General features: G+C 47.7%; 1 protein-coding gene across 5 annotated transcripts in view; it reads left to right on the top strand.

Moving 5' to 3' along the window:
- Positions 1–9,708, top strand: part of ABCA7 (ATP binding cassette subfamily A member 7) — a 2,687,121-nt gene extending 2,677,413 nt beyond the window's left edge. For 4 of the 5 annotated variants that reach the window (XM_069647414.1, XM_069647430.1, XM_069647423.1 and 1 more), the window contains one exon: positions 7,787–9,708. In XM_069647414.1, the coding sequence (XP_069503515.1) occupies positions 7,787–8,005 (219 nt within the window). In that variant the 3' untranslated portion in view covers positions 8,006–9,708. The remainder of the gene's footprint in view (positions 1–7,786) is intronic. The other variant, XR_011303245.1, reaches the window with a different exon arrangement.
- The last annotated feature ends 2,734 nt before the right edge of the window (positions 9,709–12,442 follow it).

Below are 12,442 nucleotides of genomic sequence, written 5' to 3' on the forward strand. Positions count from 1 at the left end.
AAGACAATCCACCGGGGAATCTCTTTGAAGAGTCCGGATCCGCTCCTTGCGCAGTAAATTCAATCCTTGCTGGAGAAAGGCGCCATAGAACTGGTGCCTGTAGCGGAGAGGAACAAGGGATGGTATTCCCCTTATTTTTTGATTTCCAAGAAAGACGGGGGATTGAGACCCATCATGGACTTGCGCGGTTTGAACAAACTCCTCAGGAAGGACAAGTTCAAGATGGTTACTCTTTCTCAAGTCCTCCAGGCACTTCAACTTCAGGACTGGTTGGTGTCTCTCGACCTCAAGGACACTTATTTTCATGTGCCGATCCATCCGAAGCGGTTGGCGACTCGCACTTTCAGTTTCGGGTCCTGATGTTCGGATTGACCTCCGTCCCTAGGGTCTTCACCAAGCTCATGGTAGTGGTGGCAGCGCACCTCAGGAAAGGGGGGATTCACGTCTACCCCTACCAGGACGATTGGTTGATCAGGGCGCGCTCTCCCGAGCAAGTCCTGGATCATCTGTCGGTCACCTGCCACTACCTCCACAAGCTGGGCTTCTCCCTCAACTTAAAGAAGTCCCATTTGACACCAACTCAGAGGCTCCAGTACATCGGAGCAGTTCTCGACACGTCCCTGGGGTAGTGTTTTCCTCCCCAGGTGAGGGCTCATCACATTCAGCAGATGGTGCGCAAGTATCAACGTGCTCAGACTCTCCCAGCGTTCGGTTCTTGAGACTGCTCGGCCTCATGGCATCCTGCATTCTTCTGGTGCCAGAGGCAAGGTTGCGGATGAGATCTTTGCAGTGGGCCTTCAAGCTCCAGTGGTCTCAGTCCTCTGGCAGGATGTCGTACCCTGTTCAGGTGCCGTCTTCGGTCGCCCGGGACCTTCTGTGGTGGGCCGACGAAGGCAATCTGATGAGGGGGGCTCCATTTTGGCTGCCCTGGTCGGAGGTGACGATCATGTCGGACGCATCCCTCACAGGATGGGGAGCTCATGCCAACGAGTTGACAGTCAGCGGTCGTTGGTCTCCGTCGGAGTCCAGACTCCATATCAATCTGTTGGAGCTGAGGGCCGTCAGGCTAGCCGTGAAGGCTTTTCTGCCGACTGTGCGAGGAAAGAATGTCCTGATCCTGACGGACAACACAGTGGCCATGCACTACCTCAACAAAAAGGGGGGGCCAGGGTCACTTCCTCTGTGCAGGGAGGCGATGCAGCTCTGGTTCTGGGCAACCCAGCAGGAAGTTTCGATCTCGGCAGTTCATCTGGCAGGAGACGAAAACGAGACGGCGGACGCTCTGAGCAGGCAGAGCACGATCTCTCACGAGTGGGAGTTGGCTCAGGAGATTCTCCTGGAGATCTTTGCCCTTTGGGGGACCCCTCAAGTGGATCTCTTCGCCTCTAGTGTCAACCGGAAGTGCGATAGGTTCTGCTTGTGGGAATTTCCTCCAAACGGAGCCTTAGGAGACACGTTTGTGGTGGAGTGGTCATTCTCACTGCTGTATGCATTTCCTCCAGTCCCCGTCATCCCACAAGTACTGCAGAGGTTACGAAGGTTTGGTTCCCAGATGATCCTCATTTCTCCGGCGTGGGCCCGGAGGACGTGGTACCCAGACCTTCTCGACTTGTGCATCTGCCCTCCTCGTCGTCTTCCCTACCGAGACGATCTACTCTCACGGGAGGGGGGTCAGGTTCTCCATCCAGAGGTCAGGTCCCTCAACCTTCACGCTTGGTTTCTGAAAGGTTGAGGTATAAGGATTGGGACCTCCCTGAAGACGTGATGGAGGTGTTGCTTTCGACCAGAAGGCCCACAACAAAGTCCCTGTACCGCTGCTGTTGGAGGAAGTTCTGCGACTGGTGCAGGGTTAAGAATGTGGATCCTTTTGCATGTGAAATTCCCATGGTTCTGTCTTTTTTGCTTTCTTTGGCCCACATGGGCCTTCAAATGGGTACCATTAAAGGTTACCTGGCGGCGCTGTCCATATTTAAGCGCTCGTCTGAAGAGTGTTCCTATTTTAAAATTCCTTTAATTTCTCAGTTTCTGAAAGGGTTCACTAATGTGTTCCCTCTGTCACCTTTCCAGGTGCCCGGTTGGGATTTGAACCTTGTTTTCAAGTTTCTGATGGGTGCTCCGTTTGAGCCTTTGCATTCATGCCCTTTGAGACTGTTAACTCTGAAAACTGTATTTTTAGTTGCGGTCACTTCCGCTCGCAGAGTTAGTGAGTTACAGGCACTTTCAGTTAAGCCACCCTTCACTGTGTTTCATAAGGACAGGGTTGTCCTTAGAGTTCTTCCTTCTTTTCTTCCGAAGGTGGTGTCGGAATTTTATTTAGGCCAGTAGGTTGTTCTTCCGGCATTTTATCCTTCTCCACATCCTGGTAAGGAAGAGGAGAGGCTCCATAGGCTTGATCCTAGGAGAGCATTAAGCTTTTATATTTCACGCATGTCCCGGGTCAGAGTGGACTATCAGCTCTTTATTGGTTATGCTGGAAAGCGTTTGGGACAGGCTGTGACGAAACAGACTTTGTCTCGCTGGATTATTTTGGCTATCTCTGAGTGTTACCGCTTGGCAGGTAAGGACCCACCGGTCGGTTTACGGGCCCATTCTACCAGGGGTATGGCTGTTTCTACTGCCCTGCAGGGGGTGTTCCTATTTGCAACATCTGTGATGCAGCCACCTGGGCTTCGGTACATACTTTTGTACGTCACTATTCCCTCGATTCCATCCGGGGGCAGGATCTGGCCTTTGGCAAGGTGGTCCTTTACTCCGCAATTTGATTGGGCATGCTAAATTTCTGTTTTCTAAATTCTTTTCCTACCTCCTTGCATTGGTACTGCTTTGGGAGCCTGTCCTAGATATGGAATACGTCGGAGGACCCAATCCCCTCGAAGAACAAGTTACTCTCTTACCTGGTAACGTTCTTTCGATGGGATGGTACGACGACATATTCAAAATCGCTCCCTCCCTACCTTCCCCGCTATAGAAGTTCTTATGCGATTGCAGCTTACGTTTCCGCAAGGCTTTGTGTGTCAGACTGGCAGAAGGCTGGTGGCACACGTTCTGGGAAAAAACTACAACTGAGACTACGGGCGTCGTGCATCCTACTTATAACATCCAGTGACGTCGGCCGTCGGAGGAGGTCCTCAAGGGCGGCGTATCGACGTCATTGACGCAGGATGCAGACGCCGAAGATTTTCCGAAGCAGCACAGCTGTGGTGATTACTGTCATAGATATGGAATACGTCGTCGGACTATCCCATCGAAAGAACGTTACCAGGTAAGAGAGTAACTTGTTCTTCCATTCTCATTAGCTGTACTAGATACATACCAGATTGCAACATCGTGCTAACATTGCATCTACTCCAGTCACCAATATGGCGCATGCAACGCAAAACCTTCGTTCCCATTGAAACCCCTATCGACCACCCCAACAGTTCCAGTGGCCCGACTATGCCCCTGCCTATCCGTTGGAAAGGTTCCTGAATTAGAGGCATGGTTTGTAACTGAGTACGTTGGTCCTATTCTTCAGTTTCCACTCTGGGCATTGCTGGCCTCTTCAAGTATCCCTGGCCAAAAGAACTGGTGTCACCTTGTAAATGGTTTTCTCCCTCTGCTTGATTGCTGCTTCCCACAACGTTTTCCGATACTTGCACGGAACCAGTTGTTAAAACACATTTTCTTATGCTTTTTGTTTATGTCTCTATATTAGAGTCCTTCTTTCTTCTGAAATCCATGGTCCTTTTCCTGGTCCTTTCCCCCCTTCCGATAACTTTCTTCCCAGGCAGGTCGGGGAGTCATGTCCAATTCTTGTGCCAAATGGAAACTGTCTTGGTCTTGGTCGAACATCCATTCCACGTAATATCACACAGCAGTTCCAAATAGTTTTCTCTTTTGTTTTTCCGTTCTACTAGGTTTGTCCTTATGAGAGGTACTAGGCAGCTTAGTGCCAAAAAACGGTGCTTGCTTCAACCCTTCCCTACTTTCCTCACGATCTCTGTGAATCTCTGGGCGCCGACTCTAGCACCACTGGTTCCAGTAGAGAGGGGAATACTGTGATGGGAAGCTGTATTTCTTCACCCAAGTCTGATATATGGATGCTTTCGACCCTGTGTATACGTCTAACACGTATCTGGGGTTCTTTCCCTGTGAGTGGTCCCATTTACTATGCACTTATGGCTGTTTGCTGGCTCCCAGAATTGATCTTGGTCCTCGTCTTTTGGCAATTTAACTCTGTGTCAGAGACATATGGATGTCTGGTTGTCGGCCTATCTTGGCACTCTTCTTCGCAGTCTCTTTCCCCGATAATCCCTGAGGCCTTGATGTCCATGAGTTCTGCTTTCGGCTTTTGGGGGCATAGTCGTACTATGTGTCCGCATTCCACGCACTCAAAGCATTGTGGTTGCCTGGGCAGTGATCCACTGACCAGAGAGGTCGTTCCCACGGAATAGTTTGCTCAGGTCTTCACTTGGTCCTGTTCGGTCCCCTATACATCGGTGGTAGTCATAACCCTCAGGCCCCCATGGGGCTTGGGGTGCCTGTGGTGGGGCCCTGTCCTGATTTTGTGCCAACAGGTAGGGTCATAAGATGGCTGGTTCCGGTCTTCTGGTGGCCAAAGCAATATGTATGGCCTCCGAGAGGCTTGGCCCATGATGTCCCTCCCCCATCTTTAGACGTGGCATCTATGAATTGTTCCAATACCACCCGGTCTGCCAGTTCTTCAACTGTGGTAGTTGCCAGTTGAAGTCATTTGTCGACTATGTCTTTGACTGTATAAAATACCTGTTGCGGGGTCTTGCCGGGATTGAGTTGTGCCGCTTGAAACTTCATATGATAAGTTTCATCATATATAAACCTTACTAGGATAGCGCATAGGGTGTATCTCCGGTTGGGTATGCTGCCTGATAGGTGTTTTGTATGTCCCTGGTCATAAGGGGAGCATTACATTGGCCCAATCTTTGTTGTTGCCATAGGGCATTTCTGGGTCTTCTCCTGGCGTAAACATTTTCAGGACTGATGTGAGTACTAGGGGATTGCTTCTTGCATTGGTAGAAGTGTCTTCTAGAGGAGCCTGCCGCATCTGGAAGGTTTGATGAAAGGCATATCAGTCATCAGCCTGTGCTTGTTGGTTTTGTAACTGGATAGCTTTGGGTTTTATCAAGTGTTTTTGTGTCATTTTCCTAAACCGACTTCTGACACCGCCTTGCTCCCTCCAGCATCTGCTATGTTTTTTGAGACTCTGGCTCCATCCATCCGCTCTTGCTCTGAACCCTCTCTTTGGACCAGAGAGAGGGTGCAGAGTGAGATGGGGCCGACCAAGACACACGGGTGCTTTGCCAGGTGACGGGGAAGCCCGTTGCTGGCTCGATGCCCATGCTGTTCAAGGCGTCTCCCCTGGTGGCAACTCTCTCTCACTGCAGATATCTGCGCTGTCCGCACTGTCAGCAACGCCTCCCTCGACACAGGTGTCTGTTCTGCCGGCGGCTTCTCCCTTACTCCTCCGTGGCAGGTCTTTCCCACAGTGCCACGTGATTTTTGCCCTGTTCTTTGGCCTTCTTCCTGCCTTCACAGACCAGGAAATGCCATATACAGCATTCATTTTTGTAGGATCCAGCTTGGATTCCTAGGCAAAGTCGGGATGCATGTGACATGGCTGGATATGGGGGAATGGGACTGTCTTGTCACATTCTAGTCAGGGGATTTCTGTTCCTGGGCAAATATGGGGTTTGAGGCATGATTGGACAGCCCTAAAATGCGTCAGTGGTGCAGATACTTGTCATTGGAGGGATGTGGCAGACACAAGCCTGAATTTGGGATGAAACGAGGAATCCTGAAATCATTTCTTAGATCGGCCACTGGAGCCAACATCCAGAAGAAGGGAAGCCTGTGCTGAAGACCTGGAAGTGCAACTATCATTTGCCAAAGACAAGTGCGAGTGAAGTCATCCCTCTCTTGCTGCGATCCTACAAAATCCTCATGTGTACTTCGACTCTTGGACCAGAGGGGCTACTCATTCCGGGCCCCTGCTCCAAAATGCTGCTGCCAGTAGCAGTCTAATATACCCAGGTACCATCATGAGGGCTGTCTAGCCTCTGCAAAGGCCTTTCGGCTGCATTGTTCAGCCTCCTGTGCTGGAGCTGTGAATTCTGCACATCGACAACTCGTGGCTGAAGACATGCCCTCCAGCTGATGCTCTCCAGAATGAAGGGCCTTTAGGAGCTGAGCCTTCCTTGCTGCCTTTAGGAGCTAGAGCCTGCTGCCCTCTAAACGGGGTGGTTCTCGCTGCTGCCCTCCTCTGCCTTGTCCTGGGGATATTGTGTTTTGTAACCTGCTGTGGCTGCTCTCCTAAAGTTCCTGGGCTGTCCTGCTGGAGGATTTTCTGAACCATCCCATCAGAATGCAGAACCGCTGTCTAGATCGAACCAGCCCTGGCACTATCTACAGCCACTGCATGTGCAGCCCCTGAACATTCTGCAACTGGGCCACTGGCAGAGGTAAGTGGCCCAGCTATTCTGAATACCCTAGGAGGTGTCACTCAGAAAATTATATTGCGGACCGTGCGCGTATCTGTTTTCTTGCCTCCCTCCTACGCATGGAGGGAGGCGAGAAGTCCATTCCCCAACTCACCCTTGCCAGATAGTGACTGATGGCGGACTGGCTAAGGATTTCCACCAGAATAACCACGAGTGTCGTGGGTTTTGGGGGGAACCCCACATTCTTTTTACTTTCCTTCCAACTCCCAGAGTGCTTTAAATTTGGAACTGTGCTCACCTGTTGGCTTTGCCAACGATTTTTCTGGGGGTACTTTTATGAGTTCCTGTTCACTACATAGGTACTTACCTGGAACCTTGACACTGTTGAGGCATTAGGCCCACTTACCTGGTAGGGAAGAACTGTTGAAGCTACAGTGACCTTAAAGTTATGAGGCAGTGTATATACACGTTGTGTTTTAATTGCATAATTTCATCACTTTACTGCTCACTGTTGATCTTGTTTCATTAACTTGAACTGCATTTACTGTCTGTAGTGTGAAGTGTAGGGGATTCCTAATTGATACTATTCCTTCTATTTCATACTAGTCATTCTTCTTCATCATGGTATAACAGGTATGTTTACATAAATGTTGATGCCCATGCATGGTCATGGCTGGAAAACTGGTGCTGCATCTTGGTACAACACATCTGCTTCTTGCTGTAAACAATGGTTATCGAACAGGATCTACACATGGTCTCATATATCATGTTTGTCTTTATTCTATTTCGATTGGTACAGTACAACTTTTAGTCCCTGTAGTAAATGGATTTTTCGGGGGTCACACTATGGTGGACGATGTTTATGGACCTGGGTGAATAGTACTTCCAGGTGTGTTTTACCATTATTCAGGGTGCCATGCTGGATGATGAAGAACTCAAAAGCATTTTATGGGCCTCGTAGCAGGCTGTGTAAGCTGCAGGCTCTGTGTCACAACTGACAAATTCAAATTGTGGAAGTATTTAATCGGCTGAAAGAGACTAACATCTTGTCTAACAGTTACGTGATCACTTGCTCCTCAGCTTGCATGTTGTTTGAGCTGGGTCTATTCTTTATGGTGCCATCACAAGTTCATGCCTTTAAATGTGCACTGCAAAGCACAACTGCAAAAGCCAAAGCTTTTGGCTTTGCCACGGCTTGTTTTAATATGCATTCTGGTTCTTATGTAACGCACATTCTGGTTCCTTAGTAACATGTATTATCCTTCTATTGTAATGTGCAATTTTGTTCCTTTGTAACATGAAGACATTCATTTGTGTTTTCTTTCTGCTAGGTGTTTGTTCATTTTGCAAAAGACCAAAGTGATGACGATACTCTGATTCAGGAGCCACAGACTATCGTGCAACCTCAGGTCCTTGCTGATAAGATGACGACTACCCAGGAGGATGTTCAGGTCCTGACTGATAAGATGACTACCCATGAGGAAGATCTTCAGCTTCAGAGACTGTCTCTGTTTTTGACAGATGAAACTGTGAAAGAAAGCTACCTTTGACATGCAGGAGAGGTCCACATTAGGATTAGCTGCTGTGTCCTCTTTTTTGCCAGTTTCTACCTCTAGTCTTCCAAGATAGTAGGGGGAGCTCCCTCTGTGAATCTTCTCTATTGAGCCCCCACTTTCTGTATAACTTAAGGCATATTGGCATGATTGATCCATACCCAAGAATCATGGAGGCCGCTCTCCATCACATCCAAATTAGCCTGTTACACGCCGATATGTTTACACTGCATCAGGAGGGGCATATACAGTTGACTGAGTCACTATATTGACCCAGAAGATAGGTATAGGTATAGATGGGTATATATGCCTGCTGCACTGTCCGCGGCCAGTTGATAGATGCCTGTAGCTGCCTGCTGCAACCTATTGAAAAGGGGGAAAGATTTGGATATCTGTCTGCTGTTCTGAACCAAGTGATAAGCGCCAGGATCTGCCAGTGCCCCTCTACTGTTCCAGAAGCCTTTTTCATTTTCCTGGTCCAGGTGATAGAAGCTTGGATCTGCCTGCAGCACTTTAGTGGGCTAGACAAGAAGCATAGACATCTGCCCGATGAGCTCTCTTGTCTCACCCCAGGTGATAGGTGACTGAATCCACCAGCTGCACTATGCTGGCTCAGGAGATAGTTGCAGAGTTTTGCTTTCCGCACTGTCCCTGTGTTAAGATTTCTGCCCTCCTCTGGTCTGTGCCCCCTGTGTAAATCCTGACACCAATTGGCTGATACTCATATAGACAGTTCCTTCTGTGCCTAGTTAAGTTCACTAGTTGTCTTGCTCCTGTCAGCAGGCCATGGCCATTGTTACCTCCCCATCATAGACCTCCACAGACAGCCAGCCTAGCTATCTTTATTAGTTGATGCTTGGGGTCTCTGGGTTAACCTTGAACTGCTGATGCAGCTTGTGAAATCCTTTCAAAATAATGTAAGAGCCCTTGCATCAGTAAGGGATCACTCTGAGAGTGACGGAGCATGCAGCCCTCCTCAGGTACTTTTCCTGTACATAAATGAATAAGTATGAATGTATTAATCAAGAAACTACAGTACCTCAGGACACCCAAAATCTGATGACACGAGGAGTGCGAGTGGGATCAACCCCCAGTCACATTTGAGATGCCTAGCCAGTGATGTATCAAGTCAGCAAAGAATGGAGCTGATTGACCCTAGTACACCACTGCACTGAATCAGTACTGAATGATTGTTATACATATCATTGTCATATGACAATAGAGGCCGTAGTGTTCTCCTTTTCTGTGTGTAATCATACATATGAAACTGTGGGCAACCACAGTAATGATGAAATGCTGCAAGGCCTACTAAAGCAAGCAGCCACCTTGGAAAGTATTTGAGTGTCCTCGGGCCCAAACTAGGCACTCCCCTAGAAGATTGGTATGCACACATAGCCAAGGACAGTATTCTCTCTTACTTCCATTAGATCATCTCTTTACTTGAGTTACAATCACTTCCCACTCCTAGTGGTGTTTTTATACAGCTGCATACCAGTTTTCTCTTGGAGGGATGGCGGAGTACCTGCCATCCCTGGATGTCCTCAGGTGGCCATCGCTAAATCTCCCAAGTTCCGTGCCCCTTGCACATATTCTGTCATAATGACGTGTACCTATAGCATCTAAGGCACATCTGGATTGACTGTTACATTATTTAAGTAAACGATTGTATGTATTTTAATAAATTGAAATTCTAGCTGCAATTTTCTGTGTGGACTTAAGAAATGACATTAGTACGTGCTATCACACATTCTCATGCTGCATTGTGCTCGACTGCTGAACAATACAACTAATCTCACGGCCTGCTCACTTTGCAGTGTCGCACTAATGAAGGCATCTATAAGCCTCTCTTATCTATGCTACCCATCTTTATTTAGCCTCTTTGGTTTACCGTTTTCTCCCTGAGGATTTGCTTAGTGCATCACACTACATCTTCCATCGACTGGGCTCTGATCCAAAGAGTTGGTCTCATTATAATGTTGGCAGTAATTCCACTGTAAACATGCTGAATTACTGCCAAACTCGTTTATCGTTGCCACCATTCAGTCCTGTGGATTTAACCAAGATGGAAGGGAAGTGTACATCAACATTTTTGGAGTCCATAGGACTCCATGTTTTTTTTGTTGTTGCAGAATTATCATGACTGGTCATTATGCCAATTTGTAAAAATAATGCTTTACCTTCAAGCAGGGGGATTTACCTCCAGCATGATGCTGAAGGTAAATTCTCCATTTTAACTTCAAGTTCGGGATTCGGCGGTGCGGTAAAAACAATGGAAATTCCATTACTGGCAAAAACAAGAGATGGCAACAACATTACCACCATTTTTTTACTACGCTGCCAAACTTGTAATGAGGTCAAATCTTCTGTGCTGAACCAGCTAGTAGCACTATTTATTGACTCACTATGATTCCAGCACTAACATGCCTTGCGCCTCATGAACACATGCCCTGGTCTCTGTTCTTTGCACCGCTTTGCCCCAAACTCTGCCTACTGATCCCAGATCTACCTTGCCCTGATGCCCTCCAGCACTTTCCTGCACTGTATCACCATGTGTTCCTGTCGTCCATTTTTCTCCCATTTTCAATGAGCAGTTCATTAGTTAGGGATCCACCCCCCTGTTTCTGCTTTTCACTGTAGGTTGACAGATTGTTATTATCGGACTGGCTGCTCCTCTTATCTCTGCTGTAAGCTGAACATGGCACGTCATCTTCAGTTATTTGTCCAAGTGACGTACCAATGAGCTTCAATGGTATGGTGAATATAGAGTAAAGAGAAAAAATATGTCCACTGTCCCCCCTATATCCAATCCTCATTCCTGCACACTGATGGTATGTCTGTACCAATAGAAGAAATCTCAAAACACATTTTGCACAGATCAAAAGTAAGAGAAATGCATGCACAACTCCTCCTGTGTCCTAGGGCAGGGGGACCTGCTTCTACCTATCTATGTCAACTTTCCATGGCTGTAGTATTCTTGCGGCCAAGAGCTTCCCCATTTTGTTGGTCTCCTAGTCATTCATTTATCAGTATGCTTGTGGTAATAAATAACTTTTTTTAGAATCTGCCTTCCACACCATTATGCCTGTATTGTGTAGGACTGGCCCAGCATGGTCACAAAGGCACCCAGTTTGATGTTCTTTCAGACTGATGGATTGACTAGGGAGTAGGATTTCAAACCCCAGTGATACTTGAGCAGGTGTGAAGGTGGCCCACTTTAAGCTCTCTCATAAGGCCCCAGCATACACAACCTTACTCTAAAGCCATACAAGGGGTTTACAATCCTTACTATTAGAGGCATTTGCCTCTGATAGTAAGGCAGTCCCCCAGGCTGTACTCTGTGCAATGTGTATGGTTCTCCTCCATTCACACAGCTATAAGGGTCTCCACAGGATGCGTGTGTTAAATTATGGTAGCTTCCAGGCATCATCTAGGTGTAACAATGGGCCAACCTTGGTGGCGTAAGGTGTGCTTGCACTGGTTTGGGTCACCAGGAGAGCGAAAGAGTCCCTGTTGGACTATGGGGCCATGGCTGTACTCTGCACCAGGTGTATGGTTTGGCTCAATACACACAGCTATAAGGGTCTCCACATGATACAAACCTGTTGTGAGTTCCAGGAGGCTTGTACCGGCTTGTGTTCAGTGATGGCGGCTTCCACACTTCATCTAGTTCTAACAATGTGGCGGACTTGATGGCATAGTGGCTTGGTGTGCTCGCACTATTTGGGCCACTAGGTGAGCTAAGTCCCTGTTGACTCATTGCTGGTTTGTAGAGTGTCAGGCACATCTAGGCAGCCTTGCTTGTTCAAAATGCATAGACCTATCTGAGGTTCTCTGCAGTGGAGACTTAGCAGTGGACTAGGTGGTTTCAGAGCCAGCGTGGTTATGTAAAGTGGGGTACTTGTGCTGATCTCTCCATCAATAAGGAAACAGCCTTAGGAAACCGGCTTCAGAGGATTGCTTTGAAAGGGGTGCAGATTCAGACTGATGATCCTTTGCCAGTGGAACAGACTCTGAACTGTGCTGGACCTTTCCTTACTCTTACTTGTGAAACTTGTGCTCTCGTATCAAGAATATTGCCAGAAACTATGGGGAAAAGATTATTCCTTGCAGCATAGGTGCATACAAGATGATCTGGAGAGAATGTCATTTTACACAAGCACAGATCTCATTCATGCTCCAGTCCAGAAAAAGCCCTTCTTATATATTTGTCTTAACCCTGAGCTAGGTTTTTCAGTGGGTGTCCAGGCACCAGAGCAACTGTGTACTCAGTGCCCCTGATGTTACAGTCTGGAACGAATGCACATCTGGCACAAAGGAACTGCAGAATTATTTATCACACACTGCCACTTGTCAGTTCAAAAACGCAACAAGGAACACACACTACTCTCCTCCCATTCATGTTGTGATTTCAAAAACAGTAAACTCGAAAATCTT

This window comes from Ambystoma mexicanum, chromosome 1p (genome assembly GCF_040938575.1).
Source record: "Ambystoma mexicanum isolate Mex_15411 chromosome 1p, UKY_AmexF1_1, whole genome shotgun sequence".
NCBI lineage: Eukaryota > Metazoa > Chordata > Amphibia > Caudata > Ambystomatidae > Ambystoma > Ambystoma mexicanum.